A 19,183-nucleotide genomic window follows, 5' to 3' on the forward strand; every position below is an offset into this window, starting at 1 on the left:
GGCAGTATGTTAAGTGGCCATTACACCTCGAGGCCTGCCTAGGAAATAATAATTCTTCTGTTCAACCTGTCTAAGTAGTTTTGCTTGTTTTGAAATATTCACTTCCTCACTTTGTATGTTATAATAGCAACTGGTGCCAGCCTGTCCAAATCTGCACTCTTCCAAAAAGATTCTTTAAAAACTTTTCTAGAACCATTAAATCCTGCCTTTCTCCCATCGTATGTGAGTCCAGTTTTCATTGACCACTTGGTCTCTCGCAGTCCCTCCCAGGAAAAAGGCTTCCAAAAGAGTTGCTGGGGAAATTTTCCTGCAGTTGGCATCTTCTGGAGCTTGTGTCAGTGAGGACAACCAGTTTTCACTCCTCTCTGCTAGTGATTGTGCTCAAACAGTACAGATCAGTTCTTCCTGCAGAAGGACAACAGTTGCATTGTATCCTTATCCTTGCTGCTGTCTAAATTGGATGAAATAATTTATTTTCTGGAATTCATCTTTAGACCTCTTTTTTGGTGAGAAGTTTGAAATGTAAGGTAGTGCAAGGTAAGGGTTTGAAATTTTGATTGTGTTGTGGTTTAACCCCAGCCAACAACTGAGCACCACACAGCCGCTCACTCACTCCCTCCACTATAGGATGGGGGAGAGAACCAGAAAAGTGAGAAAACGTGTGAGTTGAGATAAAGACAGTTTAATAGGGAAAGCAAAAGCCGCGCATGCAAGCAAAGCAAAGTAAGGAATTCATTCACTCCTTCCCATGGGCAGGCAGGTGTTCAGCCATCTCCAGCAAAGCAGGGCTCCCTCACGCGTAATGGTTACTTGGGAAGACAAACGGCATCACTCTGAATGTCCCCCCTTCCTTCTTCTTCCCCAGCTTTATATACTGAGCATGATGTCATGTGGTATGGAGTAGCCCTTTGGTCAGTTTGGGTCAACAATCCTGGCTGTGTCCCCTCCCAGCTTCTTCTGCACCTGGCAGAGCACGGGAAGCTGAAAAGTCCTTGACCAGTGCAGGAACAACTAAAACATCTCTGTATTATCAACACTGTCTTCAGCACAAATCCAAAACATAGCCCCATACCAGCCACTATAAAGAAAATTAACTCTATCTCAGCTGAAACCAGGACAGATTGCAAGAGAACTAAAACATTTTGAGAGACATCTAAGCCTTTTGGTAGTCTCTGGGATAGATTTACAGGGAAGACCTTGTTCTGTGCAAGGACAAATACTTCACCTGAAAACAACAATTAAGTGTGCTGACTCTGTCTGGAAAGATGTTTGGGAATATTCTAGGATACAAGAAGATATTTTTAGGCTACCTATATATATGTAATAAACATTTTTCACTACCTCATGATACTTCCCACGTGGCATATATTCCTAAATTCAGACCTATTGAAGTCCCAGTCTGTGTTGGGAGCTGAAGGCAGTGGTCCTCAGTACCTCAGAGTCTCAGAGAACTAGGTGTCATTTCTCCAAAATCAGTCTTATGCATGCCATACCTTTCAGAAATGGGAGCCTTTCTTTCTTTCTCTGGCTTCTGAGATTACCAGATAGGTAGTTGAAGAAATGCAGGAACCCCTGCTGATATCTGATGTCAGCAATTAGCCCTCTTAGAGACAGATGGTATAGGCAATTAGCCTTCCCCTTCAATGCTGGCATCAGCCAGATGGGCTGGGCTAGGTCCAGTAAGCTTTCTTTAATCAGCAGAGTATTCTCCCTTTTCCTTAGTCTTTAAGATGTCAAGGAACTTTGGTCTTTTCTTGAACTGTCATCCTGTGAAGCCATACATTCAAAAACCTCTTGCACCGACAGTGAGGTAGCAGCACCACAATCGCAGGTGGACACAGGCATCATTCAGGAATCACCCTGCATGCCAAGAAAATAATGGCTTGTCTCACACTTCTCCTTTTAATTTTCCTACAAAGGTAGAGGAAGAATCATGAATGCTGGCTAAGCACTGAAAAGAAAGAGCAGGACTAATGGGAATCAATAAGGAACTGCAGCCTAACTCCTCTAGAAAAGAGAGAAGGAATGGGATTTTCAAGTTGACCTGCTCAAAATACGTCTAGCTCTCTGACATATAGATAGATCCCTGCCAATAAAAAACATGCTAATCAGTGGTTAGAGAGAGGGAGCTTGCAAGATACTGTAACTTCCTCCAACCCTGAAGGCATGATTTTCTGTATTCATAACCGCACTGGGCCTGACTGATGCACTTTCCAGAATATAGACTTACTCCCTGAACTCAGAAGTACGTAACCACTATGTCTTTTCTCAGAAAAATAGCTCCTCTTAAGACCATGTCCCATATGAACTGGTTTTATCATGGCTTTGGACATAAATAAAATTGAATTATTTGTATAATCAGATATCCTCCTAAGCTGTAAGGGTGTTTTTTCTTTTGTGGCAACGGTTTCTTAAGAGTACAAAAACCTAATATTTCTTTGGAACGTATGCCAGAATGAAGCCTCAAAACAATTTGTGCACCATTTCACCAAAAGTGTCACATACTCATTAATTAAAAATCTAAGAAATTATTAAAAGCCCTCAGTAAACATCAAGAAAACAGAATACAGCAACTTGGGAAACCTGAAAATTTTCTCTGAAAAGGTACATGAAATTTGTATGCCTAAAGAATTTCTGCTCTTTGCAGAAGTCAGCTGGGAGCTGCAACTTATATGTTATCTTAATGCCGCACCTTGCTGCTGTGAGGGGGGCACTCAGCCATCTGCTTTTTAACTATTTCTTATTTGTGACGACAAACAAGTTAACCTCAAGTGGACCATCAAGAAGCTTTTCTCAGAAAAGTTTGTTATAGTCTAGACAGTTTAAATAATAAAAAGCTGAGTTTGTGGTAGAAAGGCTGTAGTTGTTCCTGCCTGACTATTAAGGCAGATGAACTGATTGATTCGAACCCCTAGTTAATTAAAGGCAGAGACAGAACCCATACTTAGGAGCTCTTGACTCCCATCCTTTATCTCCTTTCTCTTAAGAAAAATCTTAGTTGGTTACTTCCCAGGCTTTTTGGGCCTTTCTTGCTGGGTAGATGTAAGGTTAATTGTGTAAGAGTCTGTATTTCGCAGAGCCTGGGTTAGTGCTGATGAGCTGAGGATGTGTCATGTGCCAGACTGGTGGCATTACAGGCATGCAGCTTCAGACAAAGGTATGGTAAATCTGGCATGACCCACAAGCAGCTATTTCCTTTCACTCTCTGTAATTATTTTATGAGCCATATTATATGAAACATACATATAACCACAAACTTCTACTTCTGTCTGCACACCACTCCCAGCTAGACTTGGGATAAGACATGGGACAAGCTGCAAGCACCTCAGCATCTGTGTCATCGTGGGTGGATCATGAGTAAATGTACAGCTGGGTGAATCTGAAGCCTCTACCTCCTTCTCCTGCCACTTCTCTTGGCTTGATGCTGCTGTTGCCTTCTTTTTCTGGCTGAACTTTTTGAGTTCAGCTCCATCACAGGAAAGAATGAGACAAGAAGCAGAGAGGCTGCTTGGCCCAGCAGGTGCCACAGCAGCCCGTTGTTGCTAGCAGCAACAATTGCAGACTGCTCTGTCAGCCCAGTTGGATATTTGAGGTCTCAGTGGGTTGCAAGAATGTGTAACAGGGCTGCTAAACATGTTAATGCTGGCAGCCTTGGAAAAAGGGGTCTAAAAGTGCCCGAAGAATACAGATGTGTGTTTTGTGCAAATCTGAGAGCTCATGAATAAAATAGATTCAGTTATATCATCCTAAGCAGATGACCACACAAAGCGAGGAGTTTTAAAATATAAAACAGAAACAGACCTCTAGCCAGATTACCTGAAATGGGTCCTTCTATCAGTCATTTGAAAATCTTAGTGTAGTTGTTTTATTTTATTTTATTTTATCTTATTTTATTTTATTTTATTTTATTGAGACAGAAAACTCTTTCAGTAGACTTTCAGGTCTTCATCCCACAATAGAGGATGGGGAAACTGCCCATCTGCCCCCTCTCCTTTTGCAAGGGTCTTGCAGTTCCCCGCTATGTAGCTGTACCTCACAGCCATCATAAGTATTGATAAGTTATTCTTTCCTGCTGCATCTGGCCTCCAATCTTCTGAGCTAGTCAGTTAAATAAGAATTTACAGGAGCACAATACTTGGGAGCATGTATGAAAGCTTACTCAGTTTAAAAAACACATTTAATTCAAACTCATTTAAAGTGTATTGGACTATATGAAAATCATGCAGAAAATTCAAAATTAAGGAAATTTAAATCCAACCATATTTCAATATATAAGTGCATAATCAGAATGCCCAGATCAATTTTTTGCAATTACTCTGTATTAACTATTTAAGTATTTTACTCTGTGTGATCTCACTGCGATGTGAAGTGAAACTTTCAGTTTGGATGTGTTTGTATTTTTCTGTGAGATGAAAATGAATCTATACTGAAATATGATGGAAGATATACTGCTTCTCATACACGAAGTAATAAAATCCATCGGGTAAAGACAAAACTCAATTTTAACTATAATATCATTAATGCCGCAACAATATTTGATCGTTTCTGTAAATGAGATTAATGGTTAGAGTCAGAGTAATCCATTCCATGTGTATGATCTGAATTTGTGCAAGTGTTACTATGAAAATTCACAGATACAAAGAAGGGTGTACGGAACAAAATCTAGAGTGTCAAATCAAATTTTGCATTAGAATATGTGTTGTTCTAGATTTCCCATTTGGACTTTCTCTGCATTGTCTTTGCAGATTGAATAGAAAACAGAAAATTGCAAGTATGCGTGGCATCTCGTATTACCTCCGTGTGGGTGATCTGAGCATAAATACATCCTTCTAAAGTTAACTTATGCTCTTGTAACAAATTTCTTAGTAAATGTTAGACCATGTCCAGCACAGCTCTGGTATCTGCCGTCATAAAACAGAGGGCATGACGGTCTAACAAGTCTCACGTTCATGAGGATGGCATAGTATAGCTAGTTAATATGCTGTTACCCCCCTAGATACTTCATTTGCTACATGCTTCTGCTATATGGTGCTTATGTAAGTTCAGAACTTGGTGCTTTCTTATAAATATGTGCAGAAAATAAGATAAAACAGAGGCTGTAGGCAGCTGGTTTTAACTTATATCTAAACATGGCATTCAAATGTTAATTGGGTGAATAAATCTTGTTCATTTTACAGACATGAAAATGTCAGTAGAATAAAACTATTTATCACAGGATAATGGTTTCTGACACCTAATAAATGCCAAGATGATGCTACTTATTGAAAGTATATCAAAATATTCTATTGCTGTTTGCCAAAAACAAATATTCAGGAAAAATTGACATGCTTATTTTCTAAGTGGTTGACACTAGTATCTTGGCAAATTCTAACATCACAACTAAAAACCTGATGCAACAATGCTATATAAATGCAGCTCAAGAAAAAATTATGGGCATGTAGGTTACAAAAATGCAGTAAACTTTTGTCTGCAGAATTTTATTCCTTGGATTTTTTCCACTCTCTCACTATGAATTGCATGTATTTACGTGAGATAACTGTTCATGATATTATTTTGTGGTTTTACATTTACCTTATCCAAGCATTGTTGTACAAAATTAGTTTAACTTCACACCTTAAAACCAGAACAGTAAGTTGTTACTCTCAGGTGACAGAGAAGAAAGCTGAACAGGGAATTTAGGATAGTTCTATATGCACCTTCAGTCAGGATTTGAGCAACGCTGTTTTGGAGTTATGGGGCCAGAAGGGGCTCAGTCACATTTTGCTGTTATTTTTTCCATCTGCTTCCAGATAATCTGTATTTTCAGATTTACTTTTGCTATTCAGTATTAAAGATATAGCATGCTTAAGAGCTTTGACTGTGAGTGGTTGTTCCCCCTCTCACAGATGGAAGACCTTTAACTCTGGATGAAATATGGAAAAGTGTTCATGCATGCTACCAGGCTCGTCTGCTGGAGGGGCCCTGGGACACTATTACACAGCAGGTGAGAAACCACTGGTCCTTTACAAAATTGATGAATGCAATGTATGCCTGAATCCTCAATGGCCTTATTCCCCTCCTGGATGCAAGTAAAATATATTAAAGTCTGACTGAGGTTGTGCTGAGGCAGTTACCAACAATAGTTTTAGTTCTGGATTTTGAAGGATATATAGGTGTTCTCCACGTAAGACTTACTGTGACAGTATCTCTCATTTAAAATACTTTTCCAAAGCCAATCCTGAAAACTTCAGGCAACTTCTGAGTAGTCATGGACTTGGGTAGATACAAAAGTAGGCTTATTTATGTAAGTAAAATATATTAATGTAACATTTCACAGATTGTCTATTAATCAAATTACAAAAAAAGACTGTGTAATTTTCAATTTTAAATAGACTTGCAATCCTTAGGATTGAAGGAGAGAAAATTGGTTTCTCAATCAAATAATAAGTTATTGCCGACTAAAGTCCTTAAGAATCAGTGGTTAATGAATGCCGTGTTTTACAAGAGAAAGCAGATTAGTAAACTGTGATAACACTGCCTTATTCTAGAGGTATCCAAATCACTTTTATTTAAAGTGGTTTTAAAGTCACCAGATCATTTCAGCAGCCGTTCCCAGGCTTGTGATGATGGCTCTCTTGAAAACAGTCATACTTGTTCAAGGAAGAGTGAGATATGGTTCAGAGCTGAGTTGGTTGCTCTGGTTTCTTCCCTCGGCTCCAGGCCTCCAGTGCAAGTTTCGACAAAGAATAGAGACTCTCTGGGTGTGAATTTTTTATCATCAGACAAAGACAGTAATGTGTCCTTTCTTCCTTCCCTTTCATTCCTTGACTTTTTGATTTTAGCGGTTTCCAGGTAGACAGGTCTTTTACCACAGCAGCTGGCACAACAGGGATGTAACCTCAACGGAGTTCTACAGGTGTTTCCTTAATTCAATTAATACAATTTAATTACAGGATGCCTATTTGTAGAAGGTACTCAGTCATGGGAACACAAGACGCATTCGTGTTTTTGCAGCCACGGACTATTATTTATATTATAATAGCTCTCTGAGAACCTAACAAGCATTGGTTTTCTGATGTTTGCTGTGCATGTCTGAATTCCAGTTGTGAGTTTGCAGATTCTCATAATACACACTTTTACATAAAGTATTAATTACTTAACTTGTCTACTGCAGGAAAGATGAGAAAATTACGTTTTGATAAAATAATGTAATATGGTAACAGATAACTGATTTTCTGCACAAGAAAGTATTGTTCAGATTTTTCAGTAAAGTTTTATGATTTATAGCTGAAGTTTCAGATTTGTAGCTAAATCATGACTGTTTCTGCGTAGAGAGGCAGAGGATTGAATTAACTTTGCCCTCACTGCATCCACCTTCTTGCATTCCTAGTAGACAGAGACCAGTAACCCTGCGGTCAGATGCTAGGTATCCTTTAGGGCTGACATTTCTGGTATTTCCCGGCTGAGCTGTTCTGGCTTGTGGATAGTTTATATTCCCACCTGCAAAAATGTACAGGAGAATCTGCTATGTGCACTCCAGAGGTGGTGTGCCTTCTCTATGCTCACATTATACTGTGGCCTGAAGCCACGTTCGAGCTTGTCTGTAGAAAGCACAGTCTCCTTCTATTCATCTGCAAAGCACTGCAAGAACCTACAGCTCTGTATAGGTAATAAATCATAATGCAATACTACGAAGAATAAAGCATAAACAATATGATAGGAATGTGTAAAATCAGAGTGGTGGAAGCCAAAAAGAAAACCAGGTCACTCCCACCCAGAGATTATTTTTGCCTCTTAAAGAACAGTAAAGTAAAACTGTCCTGCATCTAATAACTAGAGATGTGTGTGAGATACATACACACAAAGGCTTGCAGAAACAGGTTTTATGGGTGGTAAAATGTGTGGAGTGCTGAACCTGTTGTCTCTGTGACACGTCTCCAGAGGCACTTCAGCCAATGTGAGTCCAGTGACAAACACAAACTAAGATGTAAGGAAGAACATTTTGGAGAAATTAGTAAAGTTATAGCAGCAAAAGACTATTGAACATAACATCAGGTTGACTTTCTGTTAAATAAGGAGATTACAAACTAAGTTAAACTGTTTATCCTAGAGTAATATAGACTGTACCTCAGGCTGATAACACAGTACTGGAACTGCTGGCAGGTAGCAAAAGCCAGAGAAGTTAAGATCCTCCAGCAATCCCACTACATAATTTGGAATTACTTTACTTTTTTTCTGTGCCGTTTGTATGTATGCCTTCTCCCTGAAGACTGTGCACCTGTGGCTCAAGGCCGTTGAATTCCACTGACTTCAGTGAGGTTAGCCTGCTTTACATCAGTATTGAACTTGGTCCAAAGGCCCCAGCTGCATTCCTGGGTTGGAAATGTACTTCCCCATGTGGCTGCGAGAGAGAGCCTCTGGGAAAGCAGCTTTAAGAGGTCTACAGTTTTAATTTTAGATGAAAGCAGAAAGGCACCAGGCAGTGAGGGTGCATTTGCTTATGGTCATTCAGTCAAATGATAAGAAGACAAAGGAATGCATGGTTTATGGAAGTGTACATCTCTGGAACTGAATCAGAGCAGAGGAAAGCACCAGTACAATTAGCAGCGTGAACACTATGGTATTTTCAGTGCCAGCAACCCCTGGTGCAAGAAACACTTCCCCTTGTAAACTGAGAGATGCATATGCCAGTCCAAATATAAAACAGCAGTAGAAATCAGAGTATTCTCAAAGGAATTATGAAAGATAATAAAACATACTGTAAGCACTAGCCTGCAAGCCTCAGATCAAAATAAGAGGTAGGTCTACATGAAAAAGAGTATTTTTCCCCCTCAAATGAATCAGGGTTCTGAATTGAAATACAGAGTTTTCTCTTCCCTTTCTGCTTTTCTGCTGACCCATTTTGTTATGTGGGTTAGGCTTTGCCTGCAGGGACACAGATTGTGTAATGCAAGTCACTGGGCAAACTCACCAAATCAGGCTTGAACTCTCAGTACACATGAACAGCAGAGAGAAAAGGTTTAGGATTTTGCTCTAAAACAGACACAAATTTTAAATTCTACAAGCAGTCCTCCATTGGGAAGAAAAATTGAGCTTACCACTGTCCATGCATAATATTACTTAACTTTTAACTAGGGCTGATTTTGCACTTTGATTCAATAGTTGGCAGATTAGGAAAAGAAAGTCTTACTGCCTTTTTTTCTCCCAGATGCAGGATCTTACAGTAATCATTTGGGACTTATATTCCATGTATTTTATGAAATGTGGGTGCCATGCGTGTGCACATTTTTTGATACAACTATATTTTGGCTTATACTCTCTATGGTAAAATATGTCTGAGATCAGGAACTGAGACATTGCCTGAGCTCCAAACAGTTTAGCTTTTTGGCAATTAGATTGCCAAAACCAAATTTTAGGTCAAATTTGAACTTTTTTAGTTACTTTTGATTATTGTGGAAAGTCACGCTCATCTTCAGAGAAAGCATCTTCAAATATTTTTACTGACTAGGTTATTTTTATTTCAAAAAGCAGAAGTCAACTAGTTACCTTCTCATAAATAATTTAACATAATAAGGTTGCATAGTATTTTATAATGATAATTGATAAATGGTGATGATTTAATTGCACTTCCTTTAGTAATAATCTTAAAATGCTCAAATGAAGTTCCTATGATTGGCTTTCTTCTGAGTTAAATCTCCCTGGAGTCTTCAGTCATCCCTTTTCTACATCCGGCGATAACTTGCTTTAGCTGTTTTAAATAATACAAATCAATTATAACACACAGCTGTTTAACAAAACTTCTAAATGTTGCTACAGGTCTCTGTGGGTATTTCCTGATGGCTTATAATGACATCAATTTAGCACACCTGGTAAGATCTGTGTGAGCTGGAAGTGGCTTAATTCTGCAATGACAGGAAAATTAAGGAGTATTTATGGATTACTGTTGCATTTCAGAACTGTTGCCAACTGTGATTTTAGCTTCTTTTTACAAAGAGTCAGAAATGGAATTGCAGACATTGCATGCCCGTCTCCTGAATAGTTTACTTGTAACGTGGTGGGTGTTTTTGAGGATATCTTGTATTAGTTATTTCTCTCTACACATTCTACACAAAAGAATGTGTCTTTACCTTTTTGAATTAATGGATGCTAGAAATGTGTTCTTTACAAGAAGCTCCCTTCCAAGTCTTTGTAGCCTTTCCTGAACTGCAGACAAACAGAGCTTTCCTCATTTGTCCCTCAGTTGGATTTTCCCATTCAGCTTGACTTAGGATGGAATCCCAGCCCTGCATCCCCCATACCACCGTGCTGGGTAACCTTCCAGGCTCCTCAGTCTGCTGGCCCTGGTGTGTTTCCTGACTGCATTGCTTTTTAAAAGTACTTATTAAGCCAGTTATATATGAGCTGTAAGAGCAAATAAGAGATCGAGATGTTTGGAAGAGAGCGGGGGGAGAAAAAGACAGGTATGTGGGACTGAGAGAAGCTGCAAATAGCATGACTGTAAAAATAACACTAAGGCTCCTGGACAGATTTCAATTAATAGTGGAAAACAAAACCAAAACACATTGTCCAAAAACTCAGGCAAATGTATCCAGCTAAAAGGAAGTTACAGTAAATGGGAAGAAAAGTCTAGACAAAAGAACAGTGAAGTAAGTCATCATGGTAACAGATGGCAGCAAGAGAGACACACATTTCTCTCACATGGACTCTGATATTCAGCAGAGAAGTCCAGTACACTTTTAGGTAAATACACAGTGGCATTGTGTAAAACAGCTCCAACATAATGGTCCTTCTCTGTGTAATTGAACAGCAGATTCCACCACATTAATATCCAGGTATAATATACCTGAGGCATAGTTAAGTTTGCAATAGTCCAAAAGTGCCATGGTCAAATGCTAAATGATTGAGACAATTTAAAAGGAAAAAACCACAAGAATAGGAAAAAGGTTCAAAAAGAACGAGAAATCTTCCTGATTATAAAGTTGAAGATATTTTACCATGTAGTAGTGCATGATTTAACAACCAGGAATTTAAAAAACAAGGATAACTAAAGTTTAGTTAGTCTGTAAAGGCTACATTTTACCTTTATCATTTTGGAAATCTCTCCCAAGATGAATGGAAGATAGAAGCAGCAGAAGGTGACTACATGGTTATAACCAGAACTTCTGTTTTCAGATTACGTGGTATTACATCCTTGCTGTAGAAGTTGTAAATATAGAGGCCATAAGTACCTGAGAATATCAGATTTTGTCCTGTTAATTTTTAGAAACCTGCTTTTCAAAATTATGGCCTGGTAATCATGAAGATTTAAGAGCATAATAACTTCACCAGATGCTATATATACACTTCCATATAAGCTACACACGTTATTGCATACAGCAGTAAAGCTGCTTTGAAAGTTTTAATGTATGTCTAATGGCCAAAATTTCAAATAATAATTGAACTATTTAAAAGTATAAACAAAAAAACTGAACAGAGATGCTCAGCTGTGTTAGTGATCCATGTTTACATTTTTCCAGCTGTAAGATAACTGATTGTCTATGAAAAGTTGCTGAGATGACAGTCTTCAAGACTGAAGCCCTTTTTTGTTAGCATGGGTATGGGATAGGTGCTGGCAGTGCATCAATTTTCATCCTGGTGTGGCTAGGTGCTCCAAACCTATTTTGAAGTACCTGCATCGAGGACCAAGACAATAGTGTAGTCTCCACATCCAGTTGAGTCATTGGTTTCTCCAGAGAGTGTGAACTGGTACTGGATTGGTGATTGATGCAGTCACCTATTAGAAGATAAACTGAGACCCATTTATTGCCCAGGCACCTTCTGAAAGTTGTTTAAAAATAGTAGAGTATTTACTGGATTGGAAAATGGGTGAAGGCACTAGTCATTTTTCATCCTTTCTTTTTCCTGATGGATATTTATAAAAATGTATACAAAGTAGAACTACTTCAGCAGGGAAAGGTAAAGCATTCCCACCTCAGAATACCATGTAGGTCAATGGTGAACGGCTCTCCTAGGAAGTTAAGAGATTTACTCTAAATCAAGCAGAAAAGAAATTTGAATCTATGTCTCTTGTGTCTCCGGTGAGTTCTCTACTTGCCTGTAGAGTAAAGGGGGGTATAACCGCCTGCTCCTCTTTCTTTTTGGTGTGTTTTGTGCAAGACCTGCTTTGGTAGGCATACTGCGTGAATGCCTATGGGCTACCTGCATGGCTGTCACAGACGTACTCTGGGACTCATATCGGGGCATAGGCCATAAACTGATCATCTTTTCAAGATGCAGTTGTTTATGCACACGTCCAGCGACAGGAATGTGGCATTTTTTTTCCTGTGGGGAGAGACAACACTCTGAGAAACATGTATTTCTAAGGCTACGATGAAGCTGAGTAACAATTTTACAAATTTCAGATACAAGCTCTTGAACGTATGTGTCCACGTCTGTTTTTCATTCTTGTCACCTGTGCAAGTCCATGTCTTAGTTATTTTTTCCCTGTGTGGAAGCAAACTAGCAAGAGAATTTTAAAAGCTGATGAATGAACCTGACCACAGTCAGTACCAAGTATCGCCAAAAATTTTGTTTTTAACAGTATGATGTTGTCATAAAGCCTGACCTTCCCCTGAGAAAACAAAGTCATAAACACAATCATGTATATGTGCTAAGGCTTACTCAATGCTTAGTGATGATGGAATGTAAAATCAAACATCCAAAGATAGAAATTGAATTGGGTTATTACAGGAGGCTCAACAGCTGAAAAACTGTCCAATAAAACAAGGATGAAAGCTTGGTGACTTGAAGATCCTGCAGATGTAGTCTACAAAACTAATCTGTGAGTCAGGACTTTGAAGGATTATGGAAGTTACAGAGCACATGTGTCCATACATCCCTCCCCCTCCTGCCCTTTTTAACCAAAACTGTTCAGACGCAGTTACTTCTATTACCAAAATGTGACTTGGAGGTGTGTGCGCAGGGCACTCCCCCCAGCCAGGGGAGTGGACACGTTTCAAGTATGATACCTTGGTTCTGGATTTGCCAACAATAAATCAGCATTTTGCTTGTTTAGCGCTTTGCTGTCACTCCAGAAAAAGACATTCAGAGCATTCTGATACTGACTGTAAATGCAGCAGTTTGTGAGGACAGTCCAAGTGTAAGCCTCAGGATTATATTAACTCAGATCTTCTGCCAGTCTGGAATTCTGCTTCCAGAAGAGTGCAGAAACCTTCTAGATTCTTAAGAATGAGAAGTTTCCTGTGGTCGCACTGGTTGTGTTATTCTGCCACGCTTGTCTTCTCATAAAACTTCCTTTTCATGAGCCTCTCCTTCATGGCACTGCGGAAAAGATAGACCTAATGGTCTAACTTATGAATAGCGATCTCTGCAAATACACTTTCCTTCAAAGTTTATTTCTCCTTTGGTGTGTGCCTGCTGTTCTATAATCTTTAATAAATTATTAAATATGGGAGATCATTGTTGTCTATGTGGTGGTCTATTAAAAGATCCTCCACAGTGCTTCAAGTCTTAGCTTAAAGGCTCACCTTGTATAACCCTTAAAATAAAAAGCTGGGAACTGTTGTTACCAATGCTAGTCAAGTTAGGACTGAAGGTGATTCTGCTGGTTTCCTTCTGCATTGTTCATGCATCTTCAGGTGCAGACTATTTAGCCCTTTTTTGAGTCCTCATCTACAATGAATAAAGCTGTTTCCATTTACTGATAGCACTTCTACTGCAAAAAGGGATGTTAGCAACTCTGTCCCACAAAGTACTGATCTTAAGTTTCAGAATAGTAAGTGATAAGGAATTCTCCTGTGTCTGTTTTTTTCTCAACATTTATTTCTCAATTTCATCTGAATGAGGTGTTTTTCTTCTGTCATTTGATACTTAGCAGGTAGTTGTAATATCATCTCTGTTATACGTCCATTCTGTCATATAAAAAGTAGTCAACCAAACCTAAACTACCCAAATACCAGCACAGAACCGCACTATTTCTATATTAATCCAGAGTCTGCTCTTTTTCAATATGTAGTTAAGAATCTGGAAGACATATTCTTTATCATACTTCAATAATCCTGTCCATTACATCACTTAATTTATAGCAGTGTTAGCAGAAAAATCAATAACATTATTTCTAAAATGTCAGGGATGTTAATGGTGTGATTTAAAAAAGGAGAAAGATTCAAAACTCTGAACAGAACGCATTGATATAGTGTTGTAGAGGCACATCTTGCTGAAACTGTGGTAGGGAGGATTTAAATCATTATGGCTCAGTCATCTTGAAAAATGTGTGTAGGTAGCTATTCTTAGACATACAAATCTTTCTTGCCATATTGTGGGATTTTGCTAAGTGGGGGAGGCTGTATACAGTGTATCTTAACAGAAGGTTGCTAAGATCGTTCTTAAATCATTTTGAGTCATATCAACAGTTGCTATGGATCCCCTGCTAATATTTTTGGAAAATTATTAGTACAACTTCCTGAGGAAAGGAAGCCTTACCAGTATAGGTTGGAAAGCTGTTTCACCAGGAAAAATCTAAGAATGGGAAAGCTGAGTAGATATGTATTTCCAACTAAAATTTTCTGTGATGAATTGAACTGCTGTGGTTTAAACCAAGTGGTAGTATTGTACAAGGTAGCAAGTAGGTTTTATTTTAAAACTAAGCATTAATTAATAATGTATAGCTGCCCTACAGTTTAATCATGCTTTTCCCAGTAAGACTTGCGGGACATAAACCTAGTCTGACTAATTTCATAGGAGGAAAAGACCAAATAGTGGACTAATACTGAATGATGTAGAATAAATACAGAGGCTTAATGGATAATTTACATGTAGACATAAAAAGCAGTAGGATGATCCTTGCCAATTTCTGGGGCGCAATTCAGGATAGACTTTCAAGTCGTGGTACTGTTGTTACTTGAGTTGATCAGTTATTCTGAAATGAAGATTCAATAATATTTTCCATGCAGGTATGTAAATAATGGAATGAATTACAATGTAATAGTATTGATTATCTTGATTCTTTTCTACTTCTGTAGAAAAACTGTTTCAGTGCTACACATTGCATTTACAGATAATTTATTTAGCAGTGGCTTTCCTTCCCAAGCAGAGATTTTGTGGAAGAAGTTGTAGTAGCATGTTCCCTCCCTGGTCTGGCATTTCTACTTGTAGGCTGAGGTGGGTTGCTCTTCTGTCTTCCCCCTGCCATGACCTCTAACAATTCATTACTGGAATGAAGCTGGTTACTGAACATTCCCCCTTATTGAACATCTTTATGAAAAATTCTGAAGTACGCAACAACATTGATTGCACAATATGAAAGAAGTGGGTATCGTATATGACACATTCAGCTCCATTTGAGAGGCAACAGGTATGGTCACAAGGTGTTGAAAACTTTATAACAATTTCCTTTTTTGTTTTCTGCAGCAAGGGCTTTTGGTCAAGCCCTTTGGCAGATTTTTTTTTAAATAAAAAAAGCATTGTAAGTGTCATTTAAATGGAAGTTAGGTATCCATGTTAACAGCAAGCAATTTATGCCTAAGCACCTGTGCTCTCAAGTTGTGGAAGCAGATGGTATCAGCAGTTCAAAAGCATTTAGACAAATTCATGAGACCACTTGTACATAAATGGATGCAAAATTACCAGGCAGGGATGTGTCCTCCATCATCCTTAATACAGCAGACATGCTGGAGCAGTAGAAGGGGAGTGAACCACAGAAAGAGGCCAGACTCGTGTTCTCCCAAAATAGCTGTTCCAGCTGCCACTGTTAGAGACGGAATGCATTGCTAGATGGACCATTGGTCCAATCCAGTCAGGCACTTCTTACATTTTTTAAGGCAGTCTGAGGTTCAAAAAAGAAAGTGAACTCATTCAAGGACATGAATTTACTCCATATAGGCAGACTTGTATATGAAGCTGTATACAATCTCCAAGCCTCCCAAAACCAGCTGACAGCCCTTGAAGTTGAAAGTCAACCAGAGTCCCTTTTTGGCTCTTCTTTTTGTATATTGTATTTCTGACTGCATAGCAGCCTGATTCAAGAATAAGGAGAGAGACCACCCAAAATCCCCCTGCGGAGTGGGAGCTGTGGCTCCTTTAGAAATGGTGGGTTCAAGCTTCCATAAGCTTTAGCTCTTTTGTGCTCTCAGAAGAGACCTCGGCGTTTCAGTCCTGTGTTGACCGAGAGGCTGATGTGATCAAAGTCTTTTCTAAACTCCAAATACCAGTTTCATCAAAGCATTTAGCTGCAGTCCCGAGGCAGGCACTTTAGCCTTGCAGGAGACAGTTTCAGTGTCCTTTTGGCGTTTTCTGTTGCCTATCTTTGTCGTGCCAGCATTCACTGTTCTGGTGGTTACTAATCCCTGTTCAAACCTCTGACTCCACCATGCTGCGTATAGACATCCGTAAGTACAGAACTGGCTTTTAGGTAGTACAAAGTTTGTAGCATTATATTGAGTCTATCATTAGGAGAATTACTATGAATATTGACAGTCCTACTGTGTCTGTGCAAGAACATTGGATATTCAGTTTCAACAGTGATTCAGAGTACTTGGTCCAACAAATGTTATTTCAAATGATAGGTAATACAAGACGCTTTGACTGGAGGAGGGGAGCACAGACATCTGCTGCTATAGGGAGAGGTGAGGAACAAAGAAAGTCTTCCCTTGTGCCTGAACTCAAAATGAGGGTTGAGTCACACTTCTATGGACAGACACATCATTGCCTCCTTATATTTGATATAGTTAAACTAGTGTTCTGCTGCTCTGCTGCAGCACAAATTTGCTTTCCATTCATTACCTTGTGGTAATTGTCTGTCTTCTGACTGTTATAGCTATCAGTCATACTACCTTCTTGATAAACTGTAAAGAGGAGGTAGGAATATATGCCATCCCATTTGCTGGTTACAATATTTCAGACTCAAAAGTCTTATGAAATCTCTCTTCCCAATATCTTTTTGTCCAGGAATTCCTGGAATTATAAAATGAACCCTTTCAGGGCACATTTGTCAAATGCCAGTATGGATTTTTTTCTTAACTTACCATTTTTTAATCAGGGTAGGAAATCTGTCTCCAATATCTTTTCCATACTTCCACAGCTTGTTGTATCTTTCAGTTCTGCACCTTAGATGAATCTCTTAACTTAAGAACAGATTTTAAATAGTAATTAATTAAGACTGTATGCTACATAACTAAAATGGTGACAACTGAATTAATCTTATTTTGGCAAGCATGGAAGAAGAATCATCTGTTTATTTTCTTAGGAAAATGGCTGAGATGCCATTTCTTGACAATATAACTATGGTCCTGCCAATTTTAACTACAAAGTTTTCTTAAAGAATCCTAAATGCAAGTTACATGCCTGCGAGAAGTTTAAGCTTTAAAAATATAGTTTTGTCTGAGCGTCACCTAGTGCTTTGTTTCTTCTTGTTCTTAAAATTACTAATTCAAACATTCTATATATAAAAATATTAAAATATAAAAATATATTTTAATATAAATATATAAATAAATATATAAATACATAGACACACAAATACACAAGTATATACATATATATAAATATATAAATATCAGCAGTGTTGGCTATTCTTGGTTAATGTTGTGCTTGTCCTGCATTACCTCTTAGGTATGCCTTTCAAGGACATTGTGTTAGCTATTCAATAACTTTTAAAAAAATAATTAAATTATAAATTGTAAAAAAGGATCACCATCCCTTCAAGACTGTAATTATTCTAGAACCAGGCAGATAAACTGATTTTGGGGATGAAATATGAAATAGGTCTTGGTCATCTAGTTATTATAATTTGTATTCTGTAGTATCAAGTATTACAATAATAAGTTAGCTCTGCACAAAAAGCGCATATGCACGTCAGATCTTATGGCAGTCTTCTCTGTTGTTATCGTTGTCCTAGTTATAGAAATCACTATATGGAGAATATATCTTTTGAATACACCTAAAATAGGAAGGGCTTAAAGATGTAAAGTAAACTAAAGTAAAACTTCAGATTTAAACCCATTTCCATCTGCCGCCCCTGAAAACACTTTACTTTTGGCAAACTGGCTTTGTCTGTGACTTTCTAACTTGCACTGTGCGTTGTACAAGAGAAATAAAGCTGCCTTCAGAGATGGTGGATAGAGGTACTGTGCCTGTTTTGGATGCACCCGGATAGTTCTGATAGCTTTAAAAATGGAAAAGCAAGATTGATGTTTTTGTGGCATCAAACTGTAGACATATTCAGCTGTCACATTGAGCAGAAGCCGCAGCTGTCAACATAAGTAGCAATTTTAGCAATACAGAAGTGATGTGTGCATGGAGCATGGTGGTCAGAGCTCTGTCCGAAGGAAAAGGCGGTTTTATTGCAAGCTGTAGTCAAGAGGCGGCATTCAGGCTCTGATCAGCCACGCTTAATGACACTAGCAGGGTTTTAAGATGTCCTTTACGAAAAGAGCAGTTTGTGCCATGAAGCGTTTGTTTCTTCAGAACGTGCATTTCCACCTTTGTGGCCATGATGGATTTGAAACAGCAGGTACAAAGTGGGTGTGGTTCACCGTGCAGAAGTTCTGGCTGCCTTAAGTGTCCTCATATGTTTGTGTTGTAGGATCTGCCAAAGCCACTCCATTCTCCTCAGAAAAACTTAGCCGTTCGATTAATTGCCTCTTCAGCTTGGACTTCATATTTGATGAAAGAAGGACAGGATCCAGCTTAGTTGGCTGTGCGGGGTTAGTAGTAGTAAAAGTATTAATAAAAACTTGTCACTAGAGTTAGTTGTTATGTCTTTCGAAATACGCAGGGAGCAGATACATCAAATCATAAGGGCAACTGCAACTGCTCGTCTGCAAAGAAGAACTTGAGCACAAATCAAAATCCCTCTGCAGCCTTCTCCTCCAAAAAGAGGCTCAGTAATGACAGAAATTTGCTTTTTTGGTCTAGTTTGCACTTCTTTGTCTCATCGGGCTCCCTTCAAGTTTTCCCTTGCTCAGTACCATTGCAGATTTATTTTGATTGTCTAAGAAAATACAGGAGAACAGCGGTAGCTGCACTTTCATAGTAATTCTTCAGCATGCGTTACAGACAGAAGTAGGTTGCTTCATCTTCAACAGGCTTAGTAGTGGGAGTGCTTCTCTGGGTTTTACGGCAAAGTTACAGAAACTTTCCTCAGTTTTATCAGTAGGATGACTTGGCTTCTGCTTGTAAATTGAAATCAAGGTGACTATAAATATGT

At 38.6% G+C, this 19,183-nt stretch overlaps 1 protein-coding gene across 5 annotated transcripts in view; it reads left to right on the forward strand.

Annotated features, from left to right (window-relative positions):
* Positions 1-19,183, forward strand: part of ATG10 (autophagy related 10) — an 84,672-nt gene that overhangs the window by 55,289 nt on the left and 10,200 nt on the right. For all 5 annotated transcript variants that reach the window (XM_075526310.1, XM_075526307.1, XM_075526309.1 and 2 more), the window contains one exon: positions 5,886-5,983. In XM_075526310.1, the coding sequence (XP_075382425.1) occupies positions 5,886-5,983 (98 nt within the window). The remainder of the gene's footprint in view (positions 1-5,885; positions 5,984-19,183) is intronic.

This window comes from Mycteria americana, chromosome Z (genome assembly GCF_035582795.1).
Source record: "Mycteria americana isolate JAX WOST 10 ecotype Jacksonville Zoo and Gardens chromosome Z, USCA_MyAme_1.0, whole genome shotgun sequence".
NCBI lineage: Eukaryota > Metazoa > Chordata > Aves > Ciconiiformes > Ciconiidae > Mycteria > Mycteria americana.